General features: G+C 38.6%; 1 protein-coding gene across 1 annotated transcript; it reads right to left on the bottom strand.

Moving 5' to 3' along the window:
* Positions 1-1,075: 1,075 nt before the first annotated feature.
* On the bottom strand, positions 1,076-13,785 carry LOC127422632 (S-arrestin-like). Its single transcript, XM_051666385.1, has 15 exons — positions 13,685-13,785; positions 13,108-13,163; positions 12,886-12,946; positions 12,050-12,094; positions 11,602-11,801; positions 11,445-11,504; positions 11,204-11,271; positions 8,180-8,315; positions 7,598-7,682; positions 7,382-7,454; positions 6,662-6,802; positions 6,496-6,573; positions 4,548-4,562; positions 4,404-4,460; positions 1,076-1,879 (listed from the first exon to the last, which is right to left on the bottom strand). The coding sequence occupies exons 2-15, from the start codon at positions 13,153-13,155 to the stop codon at positions 1,786-1,788; spliced, it is 1,161 nt and encodes a 386-aa protein (XP_051522345.1). The 5' UTR covers positions 13,156-13,163; positions 13,685-13,785; the 3' UTR covers positions 1,076-1,785.
* Positions 13,786-15,665: the final 1,880 nt, after the last annotated feature.

Here is a 15,665-nt window from a genome sequence, read left to right as displayed (position 1 = left end):
CATATTTAATTAGGTAATTTCAGTTGCACAAAAAGGAATTTTTGCTGCTTGTTCAGTTTAATTAATTAATATGAACTAAAGCAACACAATTCTAGAACATTTTGTCACAAGCTGATTTTGTTCCGTTCAATCCATTTAAATTTGTAAAACTGAAGTTTACTTAATCCATTTGAGTTGGGACTACATGAATACTTTTTGTGGTGTTAATGAAGCATTGCTGAAACTGGGCAGGGGATTTCCATTTCCCAGCATGCTTTGCTTATGACTGAATAGGGAGAAAAAGTGTTGAAATTAAGTGTTATTTTATGTATTTTTGAGCAATATTTTGAAAAAATTAAGTTGGACAAACATAAGAAAATTAATTAAACACAACTTTGGTAAATTGAGTTTGACAAACTTAATTAAGTTGAATTTAAACTACTATAGCCATTAAATTATGTTTATGCTCAATGAATCGGACTTAAAGGGGTAGTTCACCCATCTCGTGATTTACATTCCTTAAAGCCATCCCAGATGTGTATGTCTTTCCTTCTTCAGCAGAACTGAAATGAAGATTTTTAAAAGCACATTTCAGCTCTGTTTGTCCATACAATGAAAGCGAACGGGTGCCGTGAGGCTGCTGGCTGTTTGACGGTCCAAAATTCATATTTAGGCAGCATAAATGTAATCCACACGACTCCAATCGATCAGTTAACGTCTTCTGAAACAAATCGATAGGTTTGTGTAAAACAAATTGGTTTGTGCGAGATTAAAGGTTTGGTTTATTGTCCGCACTGCTGCTGTAAGAATGTGGGTTACACATTACAGTCTAATATTTAAACATACAAAGCTATTTTAAATTATAAATGGATCAAAATCGGGAAATTAAATATGTCAATAGACATAATTTTAGTACTTTCATTGAAATATTTTTAGTTAATTAAACACAGGTGAATGTGTAACATACTTTACTGTTATAAGCTGATGCTTAGGATTTGATAGCTGCTGTTTTGAGGCTCATGATGGAAATCAAATATCACCCGACCAAACAACACATTGTCAGTCTTTCGCTCTTTTGGTCCAAAGATCATGCAAATGCAGTTACAGGCTGTTTTATTTCTAAGCTCAAAGGTAAAGTTTACAGGGACAAAAATGTTAGGACAGAAAAGACATCTTTAAAGGTACACTGCAAATTATTTGCTATTCAGTTCATACAGTACATAATGTGACTCTTCAATATACAGAAGTATGTTTATGGGTAAATACATACTGAAAGCTTTAGATATATAGTTTTAGCTTTCTTAGAAGCTTTTAAACTAAAAAAAGTACACACTTGGAACACTTATCTCTAAGTTTTTATTTTAAGGGAATTGTTTTATTTTTGTCTACCGTGTCAAAAGAAACTTTTAATTTATAAGATATGTAATATTATCCCCAGGGTTCCCACAATATGGTAAACATGGAATTTCCAGGCCAAACTGTAGCTAAGATTTAATGTAAATTAATAAAATCTTAAGTCGTTAACATTTCTACAGCTTTAAAACATTTTATCAGCTAGAAATTGCTCTTTGTGAGCAAAAGTCGTGGTCTAAAGGTATGGGAACCCTATAATCCTTTAATCAAATTAACTATAAAATAAGATTATTATTTTTTTTTTATAGTGAGCAAAAACACACTAAACAATAACACACACTACAGGCGTGCTGCAACATCTACAAACTTTAACATGCGCATAAACGCTTATTAATATGCCTAAATAAATGTTTAAACACCTATATGTGTCATCCATGATCAGCTCTGCATCTCTCAAGGCTCAGCTGGGGATTCATCATCATCGCCGACGACCCCCTTCAGATAGGAGCGTTTAAATTCCTCGAACACCAGGTCAGTTGTGTCTTCACTGCATGCACATAGATACACAAAAACATTAAAAGTGCACAAAGAGACAAACGAGAAACTCAATCAACACAAACGGCCTATAAAAGGCAGATAGTTTTACAGATATAGCGATACTAGCAACATTAAATCACAGGAACAAAGGTGTTCTATGTCAGCAACACACACACACCTGTTATGATGTCACAATATTGTTTCTATTGAACAGTAACAACAGATTTACTGAAAGAGCAGTATTAAACTGGGGCTCGACACAAGAGACAGGATCATATTCCCCGCGTTCCTCGCACTCTTAACTTTCCCTTCCCAGAGTCTAAACAGATCATTTGTCATCTCAAGAGTGTGTTTGTTCTTTAAAAAAAGGGAAGTGTACACCACACATGGAATATATATATGCAGGGTATTATATAACAGACAGTCCCTACACAGTCTATAAGATAAAATCATTGATTTTACAAACTGAATGCAGACCGTTTACACCCTGATAATGGAGATTGGTTACATTAGGAAACAAGCACAATGAGATTCTTGTTGCTTACCTCTCTTTAGATGTTAGAGGATGGGGAAGAAAGAAAGAGACAATGTTCAATTATTAGCAAATGAATAATAACAATGTTTCATGTGCCTTTCCCTATGCCCTTTCAGAAGCTTAGTAAAGGCTGAAATTAAATAGTTTCCATACATTTTCTACAGGAACACAAACATGATGTTTTGAAGAATCTGTCAAAATTTGCTTAAAACATCTCCTTTTGTGCTCCACAGAAGGAAGAAAGGCATATGGGTTTGAAACACCATGAGGGTGAGTAAATTATTACAGAATGTCAATTTTTGCCTTAACTATTCAATTAACATGGTGAAAATGGTTTTTGGGACACGGTAGCTCTTTTTAATGGTCCAAAGTGGTCTATGTGTCTAAATTAGAGTTTGACCAATATATCGGTTTTACTGATTAATCGGTGCCGATAGTTGCTTTTTGGAACTATCGGTTATCGGCAAAACTCTATGCATAGAATTGCCGATAGATTTTTTTAAAGATTTGTATTATTCTTCCATGTTCCTCTGTCAAAAGTGGTCTATGTGATCTAAACTAGAGGTGGACCGATATATATCGGTTTTACCAATTAATCTGTGCCAATAGCTGCTTTTTGGAACTATCGGTTATCGGCAAAACTCTATGCAGGCAGTTGGTTATAGTTTAAAAAATATATTATTCCTCCATGTTCCTCTGTCCAAAGTGGTCTATGTGATCTAAATTAGAGGTCGAACAATATATCGGTTTTACCGATTAACCGGTGCCGATGGTTGCTTTTTGGAACTATCAATTGTCTGCAGAACTCTATTCAGACGGTTGCTGAAAGTAAAAAAAAAAAAAAAATAAAAAAAAAGGTATTCCTCCATGTTCCTCTGTCCAAAGTGGTCTAAATTAGAAGTCGACTGATATATCGGTTTTACAGATTAAATCGGTGCTGATAGTTGCTTTTTGGAACTATCGGTTATTGGCAAAACTCTATGCATAGAATTGCCGATAGATTTTTTTAAAGATTTGTATTATTCTTCCATGTTCCTCTGTCAAAAGTGGTCTATGTGATCTAAACTAGAGGTGGACCGATATATCGGTTTTACCAATTAATCTGTGCCAATAGCTGCTTTTTGGAACTATCGGTTATCGGCAAAACTCTATGCAGGCAGTTGCCGATAGTTTAAAAAATATATTATTCCTCCATGTTCCTCTGTCCAAAGTGGTCTATGTGGTCTAAATTAGAGGTCAACCGATATATTGATTTTACGGATTAATCGGTGCCGATAGTTGCTTTTTGGAACTATCGGTCATCAGCAAACTCTATGCAGACAGTTGACGATAGTTTTTAAAAAAAAATATTATTATTCTATGCTCCTCTGTGTCCAAAACCTATCATCTGGTGACTATACAGGCAATAAAATGCTTATTTTGGTGAATATTTACATATAGAGCACTGTAATGGAGCCAAGACTCTGTCATCATCACTGTTTATGCACTTATTTACAATTATTTATACGAAATGTTATTAATTTTTTTTACAAGTGATCACTGATGATCTGCTATTGATTAATGATGATCTAGTGTTGATTAATTCCTGCTCATACAGTATTTATATTAGCCCATATAACTATGCTTACTCTATAGTGATTCGATTGTAATACATTGTGGAGAATTGTAAGAGTCCATGCTTTGTTTTTCCTTGAGTTTGTATGAGCTGGAATTACAGTCATTTCAAAATAAGAGTCTTTGGTGTATTTCGGGCTTGTTTACAATGGAAAAAGTCCCGCATTGTGCAAATCTTCCTTTTTTCTGTTTATTATTAGGATTTTGTTTTCATAACAAACACGCATTTGATATTTTAATCATTTTGGACTATTTTAAACATTCAATAAATACATTTTCAAAACTTTCAGCCAATTAGTCTTTTCCACCACCTTAGTTATCGGTCGACCTCAAGTCTAGATAAAATATAAACTGGAATATCAGCAAGTTTAAAACTGTGATCGACTCACCTGGAACAGGTTTGGGATGCATGAGTTTAAATGGGACCTCCACGGCAACCTCACTGAAACAAACAGACACACAGTTACCGTTACACCTCACAGATGAACACACTCCAAATTCAGAACATTTTACAGCACCCAAAACTCACCTGGATCCAACCATACTGTAAAAGAGAAAGACAACCATTAGCATCCAAACATTCAGAGAAATTAGTTCAATTACAGGCAAGTTACCCTCCGGTAAAAACACAACAACTTTACTACCAAACACGAGCTAAAAACATTGAGGCTGTTGGGCTCTTTTTAAATATTTAACTAACTAATTTTATAACTCTTATTCTATAATTAGAGTTTTTTTGTTTGCAATCAGATCAGTATTCTTCGAGAGCAAAAACAATGAGAGCATTTTAACAGGAAATTTATTTTTCTCCCTTTTCTCCCCAGTTTGGAATACCCAATTCCCAATGCGCTATAAGTCCTCGTGGTGGCGTAGTGACTCGCCTCAATCCGGGTGGCGGAGGACGAATCTCAGTTGCCTCCGCGTCTGAGACCGTCAATCCGCGCATCTTATCACGTGGCTTGTTGAGCGCGTTACCGCGTAGACATAGCGCGTGTGGAGCCTTCACGCTATTCTCCGCGGCATCCACACACAACTCACCACGTGCCCCACTGAGAGCGAGAACCACATTATAGTGACCACGAGGAGGTTACCCCATGTGACCCTCCCTAGCAACCGGGCCAATTGGTTGCTTAGGAGACCTGGCTGGAGTCACTCAGCACGCCCTGGATTCGAATTCATGACACCAGGGGTGGTAATTAGCGTCTTTACTTGCTGAGCTACTCAGGCCCCTTAACAGGACATTAATTTACACAAAATGGCCCCATTAAATCTAGAAAAATTGCAAAACTTTACAATAAGGTTGTATTTGTTAACATAAGTTAACATGAACTAACTATGAACAATATATACTTGTATAGCATTTATTAATCTTGGTTAATGTTAATTTCTTCATATCCCAATACATTGTTTTACATGAAAATTTGTATATGTTAACATTAATGCAATATAAACCAAGATAAACAAACAATGAACAAAAGTATTTTGGTAAATAATAACATTAACCCAGAATAATAAATAAAAATCTAATGGATTAAAAAACATTGTTAGTTCATGACACCAAAGTTATTTACTAATGTTAACGAATAGAACCTTATTGTGAAGTGTTAACAAAACTAAACAGTGACAAAAAGCAAACTTTAAATACTACATTATTATGTAATAAATATTGTAATACTAATTGTATATCTCTGCATAAAAGATAACTCCAGCGCAGGGTTTCAAAAATGAATCAATGAATCGTTTTATTGAACCGGTGCACTTAAATGAAGCATTCGAGTGAACAAATCACTCAAATGAATCTACCTTCCCAATGCTTCATAAAAGAAGGAGGGTGGATGTGTTGGCAACTGCGTTTGCTTGGCTTTAATGCTGCGTGTGAACTGCTATATTACAAACACGAAAACAGTGATGCAGCGCTTTGTCACGTTACACACTTACTTGTTAGTCAAAACTTGTTACTTGCTTTTTTTTTTTATGAGTTGACTCCAACACTAGAACACAGACTAATATTGTTAGCATCCTGATGGACAATTTCAACCTGGTATCATAGAATAGAGCATTTTTTGCAAAATTACTTTTACATGGCTCGCTGTACGTAACGTAAAGAGCATGCAATTTGATGTGTGTCGAAATTGTCATAAGCACCACAAAATGAAGTGATTGCTTCAGCAATAGTCTTTTTCAACTCAGATTTGCTTTTTTGTGACACTGTTGGCTATGATTAGGGAAGAGAGGTACGTTTTTTTGATTTAAAACTCTTCGAGCATTAACCTTAAAAACCTCACAGTTTGGGAGAACATTTAAACTCGCTTTTAGCACCACACAGTGGACATTTCACAACTGATGCGATACATGTAAGAAACCACGTGATGTAATTTTGTGAATAAGTTCTCAGTCACGTAATCTTCATGAGAACAGGCTCGGCAATTTGGGACCCAAAACAAAGTACAAATTCAAAACATCTTGCATTCACTCACCCCGCTGCATTACACTTTACCACCACTCTATAAGTCACCAACATGCCCATAATCTCCTTCAGAACTTCTTCCTTTACACTGCAGAGAGAGATACAGTGAAAACATATTTTAGGTCTGTTTCAGCTGACTGATGTTCTAGCATGAACACTGAATTATCATCACTTACATACTAGAGGAGGCCAAATTAGTGTCCTCATGTTTGAGTTTTCCGTCCAGAGCGAGACCGCGTCTCTCACGGTTATCATTATTCAGCAGAGGACAGAGTGTGTACACCTTCTTCAGACTGGTACCAGGTGGCACAGTGTCTCTGTGTTGACATAATGGAGAAATACATTCTCTCAGTGACATCATAATGATACCATTCACAAAGTGACATAACAACTGTAACATTCTCTCTGTGACATCATAACCATAACAATCTCTCTGTGACATCATAACCGTAACAATCTCTCTGTGACATCATAACTGTAACATTCTCTCAGTGACATCATTAAACATAACATTCTCTCAGTGACATCATAACCATAACAATCTCTGTGACATCATAACTGTAACATTCTCTCAGTGACATCATTAAACATAACATTCTCTCAGTGACATCATAACCATAACAATCTCTGTGACATCATAACTGTAACATTCTCTCAGTGACATCATAACCATAACAATCTCTCAGTGACATCATAACCGTAACAATCTATCAGTGACATCATAAAACGTAACATCATTAAACGTAACATTTTCTCAGTGACATCATTAAACATAACATTCTCTTGGTTAATTCATTAAACATAACATTATCTAATAAAATGTAACATCTTAATTGTAACATTCTCTCAGTGACATCATAGAGTTTGATGATATAAAATAAATTATTCATGCTTACGTAGTTTCCTCATAGGCCACAGTTTTGACGTATTTGTCATTTGAGTAAAGCACCACATTAGTAATCTGCTCCACTGTGTTACAGAGAAAGAGATAAAGAGTATAAGGTATAACACTTTAAAAACACAGGAAAAAACAATTTACATCAGTTTTAAACAGACGTATGTCTGTGAGTGAGTGAGTGTGTGTGTGAGAGAGTGAGTGTGTGTGTGTGTACCTGAGACTGAGACGTCCTTCACATTCCTGTTGGAACTGTTGTCAATGTCCACACTGATGTTGATTGGTTCCCCATGGTAATATGTCTGCAATGTGCACAATAGCAGAATTTATTTGTAGAAAATGTGAGTGATGTTTGCCTGTTCAAAGAGTCACCACCCTGATGCTAGGATCTTGTGGGTGGTTGCCAGGGCATTGCTTTGCAGTTGCTAAGGTGTTCTCAGTGGTTTTTAATAGGTTTCGTGGTTGCTAGAGCGTCCTTAGCTGTTGTCTACTGACCCAAGGCAAATTAACCTATACGGTTCTCTATGATATTCTGGTCTCTAGATATGTATGACTCTATATACGTATATGGGATTGTTTCACCCACTTTATTGTCCGCCAGGTGAAAATCATACAGTATGTCTGATCTCTTAAAGTACAGCACACCTCTCCTCAACAGGACACATGATTTGAGGAATCAAGGTTTGAGGTTTGTTCGAATTTTTAATCTTTAAGTTTGAGAAATAGAAATACCACAAATAAACCAAAAAGAGAACAAAACTGAATGCGAGGAGTAAATTTAGCACACAGAAAGTCTCACCTCTTTCTCCAGACTGACACGCATATGCAGCGGTTTATCAGACATGATGAATTCACAGGTGGTCTCGCCTGATGGAGCCGCACCGCCTTTATCTGGAGCGTACTGGACCTTTCTGATTGCCAGCCGCACGGAACTCCTGCAGAAACAGAGAGATCACTACAGAGAACCTCTTTAGTAATGAGAAGAGTTGGAATCTTGGTCTCGACCCCTCTGAAGACCACTAAAATGTGTTCTTGGTTTCAGTTTATTGGTCTGGATTTTGGGTTCTGGTAATGGTCTGGATCTTGGGGGTCTGGTATTTGTCTGGTTCTGTATCTTGGGGTTGTGGTATTGGTCTGGCTCTTGGGGGTCTGGTAATGGTCTGAATCTGGATCTTGGGGGTCTGGTATTAGTCTGGATCCTAATCATGGGAGTCTGGTATTGGTCTGGGTCTTAGGAGGTCTGGTTTTGGGCTATTTCTGGATCTTGTGGGTCTGGTAATATTCTGGATCTTGGTTTCTGGTGATGGTCTCGGTCTCGGGGATCTAGTCTTGCCCTTGATCCTAATCTAGGGGGTCTGATAATGGTCTGGGTCTCGGGGGTCTAGTCTTGCCCTTGATCTGGATCTTGGGGGTCTGGTATTTGTCTGGTTCTGAATCTTGGAGGTCTGGTATTGGTCTTAATTTTGGCAGTCTGGTAATAGTCTGGATCTTCGGTTCTGCTAATGGTCTGGATCTGGATCTTGGGGGTCTGGTATTTGTCTGGTCCTGAATTCTGGTGGTCTGGTTATAGTCTGGATCTGAATCTTGGAGGTCTGGCATTGGTCTGAATCTTATAGGTCTGGTAATAGTCTGGATCTTGGGTTCTGGTAATAGTCTGGGTCTCAGTGGTCTTGTCTTGCCCTTGATCTTGGGGCCCTGGTTTTTGTCTGGTTCTGAATCTTGGAGGTCTGGTATTGGTCAGAATCTTGGGTTCTACTAATGGACTGGGTCTGGTTATGGTTTGGACTCAGGGTCTAGTCTTGCCCTTGATCTGGACCTCGGGGTCTGGTATTTTTTTGGTTCTGAATCTTTGGGGTCTGGTAATAGTCTGGTTCTGAATCTTGGAGTTCTGGAATTGGTCTAAATCTTGGAGGTCTGGTAATAGTCTTGATCTTGGGTTCTGATAATGGTCTGGGTCTGTGTCTTGGGGGTCTGGTATTGGTCTGGATCTGGATCTTGGGGTCTGGTAATAGTCTGGGTCTGGATCTCAGGGTCTGGTAATAGTCTGGGTCTTGAGGTCTGGTAATGGTCTGGGTCTAGGGAGTCTAGTCTTGACCTGGATCTTGGGGATCTTTTATTGGTCTGGGTCTAGGGGCTCTAGTCTTACCCTGGATCTGGACCTTGGGGGTCTGGAATTTGTCTGGTTCTGAATCTTGGGGGTCTGGTAATAGTCTGGTTCTCAATCTTGGAGGTCTGGTATTGGTCTGAATTGTGCGGGTATGGTAATAGTCTGGATCTTGGGTTCTGGTGATGGTCTGAGTCTCTGGGGTCTAGTCTTGCCCTTGATCTGAATCTTGGGGATCTGGTATTTGTCTGGATCTGAATCTTGGAGGTCTGGCATTGGTCTGAATCTTATAGGTCTGGTAATAGTCTGTATCTTGGGTTCTGGTAATAGTCTGGGTCTCAGTGGTCTTGTCTTGCCCTTGATCTTGGGGCCCTGGTTTTTGTCTGGTTCTGAATCTTGGAGGTCTGGTATTAGTCAGAATCTTGGGGGTCTGGTAATACTCTGTATCTTGGGTTCTACTAATGGACTGGGTCTGGTTATGGTTTGGACTCAGGGTCTAGTCTTGCCCTTGATCTGGACCTCGGGGTCTGGTATTTTTTTGGTTCTGAATCTTTGGGGTCTGGTAATAGTCTGGTTCTGAATCTTGGAGTTCTGGAATTGGTCTAAATCTTGGAGGTCTGGTAATAGTCTTGATCTTGGGTTCTGATAATGGTCTGGGTCTGTGTCTTGGGGGTCTGGTATTGGTCTGAATCTGGATCTTGGGGTCTGGTAATAGTCTGGGTCTGGATCTCAGGGTCTGGTAATAGTCTGGGTCTTGAGGTCTGGTAATGGTCTGGGTCTAGGGAGTCTAGTCTTGACCTGGATCTTGGGGGTCTGGTATTGGTCTGGATCTGGATCTTGGGGATCTTTTATTGGTCTGGGTCTAGGGGCTCTAGTCTTACCCTGGATCTGGACCTTGGGGGTCTGGTATTTGTCTGGTTCTGAATCTTGGGGGTCTGGTAATAGTCTGGTTCTCAATCTTGGAGGTCTGGTATTGGTCTGAATTGTGCGGGTATGGTAATAGTCTGGATCTTGGGTTCTGGTGATGGTCTGAGTCTCTGGGGTCTAGTCTTGCCCTTGATCTGAATCTTGGGGATCTGGTATTTGTCTGGTTCTGAATCTTGGAGGTCTGGTATTGGTCTGAATCTTGGGGGTCTGGTAATAGTCTGGATCTTGTTGGTCTGGTATTGGTCTGGATATTGGGTTATGGTGATGGTCTGTGTCTCTAGTCTTGCCCTTGATCTGAATCTTGGGGGTCTGTTAATAGTCTGGATCTCAGGTTCTGCTAATGGTCTGGGTCTGGATCTAGGGAATATGGTAACAGTCTTGTTCTGAATCTTTGAGGTCTGGTATTGGTCTGGATCTTGAGGGTCTGTAAATGGTCTGGTTCTAGGGGGCTTAATGTTACCCTGGAACTGGATCTTTGGGGTCTGGTATTTGTCTGATTCTGAATCTTGGGGGTCTGGTAATAGTCTGGATTTGGGTCTTGGGGTCTGGGTCTAGGGGGTCTAATCTTGACCTGGGTCTTGAGGATCTGGTAAGTGTCTGGGTCTATGGGGTCTAGTCTTAACCAGGATCTTGGGTGTCTGGTTTTGGTCTACATCTGGATCTTGGGGTCTGGTAATGGCTGGGTCTAGGGGTCTGGTAGTCTTGACCTGGATCTTGGGGGTCAGGTACTGGGTCTTGGGAAACTATTATTAACCCCAAGGCTGGTAATGGGTATTTATTGTAATTTCTCACCTCTTCTGAGCTTTATCATCCTGATTTTCTGCACAGAAGGCCTTCACCTCAAACTCCACTGCACAGTGCTGCGCACACACACGCACACATTATATATGTCTTTCCTAAATATCTCACACCGAATGATCAGATAAATACACATCAAATATTAATATGCAATCACTGATTAACTCACAGTGGCTCTATGTTTAAGGTTATGATGATCTATTATTATCATATTGATAGTTTAGTGTTTGTTTACCTTTCCTTCATCGGTTGGCGCTGGTTGCAGAGCTACAGAACACGGCAGATTATCTGGAAACTGAAACAAAAGTCAGTGATATCAACACAGATGTTGCTCTGTTTTAATTAAGGTAAATCTGATGCACAAAAAAACATCGGACCAGACATTCTTTCACCTCAAAGAAGAACGGATAAGCGTTGTCTCCAAGCTTCCGCAGGATTCTCTCCTGGATTTTGGAGTGTATGCTGCACTCTTTATCCTGGAGTGGAGGATACACCTGCCGGGTGCACAGGAAGATGTCCCTCCGGAATGCCATTCCCAACACATCCATATCATCCCGACCGTAACGGAACGTGCACGACAACATGACGTACACTAACACACACAAACAACAGATTAAATATCCAAAAAACATGAGGGTGAATACATTAATATTTCAGTGGTTTAAATCTGTAATTAATTTTTTTAAATTTAAAGCATGTCTGATTTCCTTTCAGGTTATAAACTTCAGTAAAATAGATATTAAGAGTTGCAGGCTGCACACACACACACACACACACACACACACACACACACACACAGTAATGTGCTCACTGGTGCCATCTGTCTGTAAATCATCTCACCTTTCTTTCCTTTGATCTGCTCTGGATCGATCAGTACAACACCATCTAACACACAGAAGAGAGAATGGCGTACTTAGCTGGTGATGGGAAAGCAGTTTTCAGCATGTCCTCAGTCAGTACGCCAGTATCATAAAATTTTGTCTTGATACCACAGACACTCTTAGTTGCATATAGTTTGTTTTAGCATGCAAGCGCTCACATAAGCTAAATTAGTTGCCATAAAATTGTGGTTCCGAATGTGATTTACCCATTCATTTTTTCCATAGGGATTTTATCAAATGAACCAAACCAACTCCGAGGTGAATCACAACATTACAAACTTTGATTTCAAGCAAAAAATGAATTTGAAAATCAGACAAAAAGACTGTGCACTTAACATCTTTAATGAGGGAACGAACTATAATCCCATGAAGCATTGTGAGTGATGAAATTGAATTAAAAATGATAGAAAAGTCTAAAACGTTAAATCAAAAGTTATTGATAATAAGTAAAGAAACAATATAATTTAAGTTTATTGCAAAAGTATTCTCCCTAAAAGAGTAGGAAGAGAAATTCGACCGCATCATTCGCTGCAGAGCTCTTTTGCCGCACTTTGGTTGCAGTGATTCTCTGATTGGTGGATCTTTCTGTTCAGAATTATGGGTAGTTTAGTTCTTCACCAGGAATTCCGATTGCTCTGAAGTTGAAGTAACATGGACTGATAGCTTCAACAATAGCATATACCATCAATTAACAACCTTAGAGCTCACGGTAGGTCTGTCTTTAATCAATTCGCCCATGGAGAAAATAAATGGGATGTTTACTTCCAGAACCTGACTGTTACGTTCTATACTCACCAACAGGATCCACAGAGTCGCAGTGGTCCACAAAATCCCGTTTGCCCATGTATACGCCAACCTATGACATCACACACAGGTTTACTATTCACTGATACAATATGACATGCAAACTGTGAAATGAAGAAACAATGTTGCTACACAAATCTGCAAAATGAGGGATGGAAATATAAAAGTGGTGGATGGACAGAGATGCGAGATTGATCTGGCTCTTATACTCACAGATTTGTCTCGGGAGAGTTTCTTGTAGATGACGTGTTTGGGACTCATTCTGTCTCCTAAAACACAAACAGATCATCACAGATTCTTTCTTGATCTATCAGTATATTTTACATTCATTTTTCTCACATTTCTGTGGCTGTTGGTTTTAAGTTATTTTTGAGACTTGTAGTTCACACCGTAATTTCACATAAACACACACACCCCTCATCAGCGGTTTTAACTCTGAGCCGATTCAGGAGCAGAATGACTCACAACCCTAATCTAGTGTAACACCTCAACACAAACACACACACTCTGAAATAACCCTTGTAAATACAGTCTATATTGATTTAAAATGACTGTGTGTCTATCCATCTATCTATTCAAGTTTTTTAAAAGTTGAAATCATTCAGTTAAACTATAAATGTTTTAGCTGCCCACATCTGCACCTACAATCTGAATATCATCTTAATGCACCTGTCAGAACATATAAAATACAGAATCAATGCATAACTTATTTTACTCCATCATATTTTGTTGACCTAAACATATAAATATTCTTCATTTGTCCCCAGAGTTTTTAACCTGTTAAACTCACCTGTAGGTGTTCAGATGTTCAGGTGCAGATAATGGTGTGGGTCTAGATAAAGTGCGTACGGTGGTCTTTAGGGGCTGTATTTGTAACCTACGGCTCCGCCCACATCTAACCAATGTTTACTCAAAGGACTGGATATTTTCCGTCAGCAGGATTAATTCTGCAAGCCAGAGACACTTATGAAGATGCACAACTAATCCAATCACACAAATATGAAGACACTGTAATGAAGAGTACATCTTACATGTATCTAATCTTACCTTCCATAAATGAAAATACTGTCTTCAATAACTCACGCTCATGTTGTTCCAAACCCGTATGACTTTCTTAATCCCAAGAACACAGAAAAACACGTTTCGGAGAATGTTTTCACAGCTCTTTTCCATACAATGAAAGCATACAGTGATCTATGGCTATCAAGCTCCAAAAATATAAAAAGAAATGCATAAAAAATATGACTCAAGCACTATATTCCAAGTCTTCTGAAGCCATACTATACCTGTGTGTGAGGAACAGACCAAAATCGAGTAATTATTCACTGATAATCTTCCCTTAACTCTCAATTCACATTCATATTCATATTGAAACTAGCGATTCAAGACGTGGTGACTCAGGTTTGATGTCATCGATGACAAATGTCATTCATTTTCGCTAATATCCCTGTTTGAATATGTCATTCGATTTGAGAGCTACGGCGAAAAGGATTTTCAGTAAATATCGGCTTAAATTTTGGTCTGTTCCTCACGCAATGCTATTGTACGACTTCAGAAGACTTGGAATATTGCGCACTAATTATATGGAGCACTTTTATGGTGATTGCTTTGGTCATTTTAGGAGTTTGAGAGCACAGCAGCTTTATTAGCAGGGGTTTCACATCATAACTGTAACTATATTGTGTACTGTAGCTTAAATGCTGCATTGACCAATTAGCATGCAGAACAATCAGTTTTATAATATGTGTAGTCACAGACAAAGGCAGCTTTCAGAGAGAGAGAGAGAGAGAGTTGTACAGGGTAATTAGCGCATGTAACATTATTAAAGCCTCCAGTTTAAAACCGTGTTGTCAATCTCAGCAGTCTGAGTGCTGATGTAAGCTCAGGGGATTACTTACACACACACACACACACACACACACACGCACACACACACACACACACAACCCTCTTATCGCTCTTATCTCACATACAAGAGAGATGTTAACAGAATCATACCTAATTTTATTGTTGTCCCTGAGGTCCACTTATTAGGTAATTGTAATATGTGATATGTGTATACTATGATCACACAGGGCTGGTTGATTATAACAAACATTATGATTTTTGATTAGTCATAATTATATTATAAATACATATTTTATATAATTAAATATATATTAAAACACTTATTTTGTGTGGGGCATCTGCATTATGTAGGCTACACATGCAAAACATGCCGAGAACTGTGTTAATTTCCCAAGTTAATTTACTTCTGTTTAACACATCAGTAAACCAACCTCATCCTGTCGCTGTGGGTCTGCGTTTACTTCTAAAACTTCAACATGAACACCTACTTTTATAAATCACAGTAAAAAAAAAAAAAAAAATAGTAGTAATTTTACCAGTACATTTTTTTATTTTTTTTAAATGATAAAGATACCAAATGAGCTTTATTGAGACCAACACGAGCAGAAACGGTTGTTAAAAACAACAGCAGCTAAAACAGCGCCCTCACCTGACAACTGTTATGAACAACAGGGAATAAAAATGGCATTAAGCCTCAATAATTCGCTGCAACTACAATACTATGAGAATGCGCAAAATGATTGACAGGCAGAAAGCGCCAGATACCACGGCCCGCGTACACAGTTTTGTTTTCTGCTTACAGAGTCTAGAGCGGTCACAGAGACCGGTGAGATGTCTCACGACACTTATTTCAGTAATAGGAGTGCATACCTTACATGAAAAAAAAAAAAAGGCTTACATCAAGTTTAACATATACGGTAAAA

This window comes from Myxocyprinus asiaticus, chromosome 31 (genome assembly GCF_019703515.2).
Source record: "Myxocyprinus asiaticus isolate MX2 ecotype Aquarium Trade chromosome 31, UBuf_Myxa_2, whole genome shotgun sequence".
Taxonomy (NCBI): Eukaryota; Metazoa; Chordata; class Actinopteri; order Cypriniformes; family Catostomidae; genus Myxocyprinus; species Myxocyprinus asiaticus.
The sequence above is the reverse complement of the archived record's forward strand: the minus strand, read 5'-3'. Positions and strand labels throughout refer to the sequence as shown.

Excerpts from the sequence above, each read along its gene's own strand:
- LOC127422632 (XM_051666385.1), bottom strand. The coding sequence starts at position 13,155 with ATGAGTCCCAAACACGTCATCTACAAGAAACTCTCCCGAGACAAATCT. Across the intron at positions 8,316-11,203 it reads GATGATAAAGCTCAGAAGAG|GAGTTCCGTGCGGCTGGCAA; the intron begins GTGAGAAATTAC and ends CTGTTTCTGCAG. Across the intron at positions 6,803-7,381 it reads GTGGCCTATGAGGAAACTAC|AGACACTGTGCCACCTGGTA; the intron begins GTAAGCATGAAT and ends ATGTCAACACAG.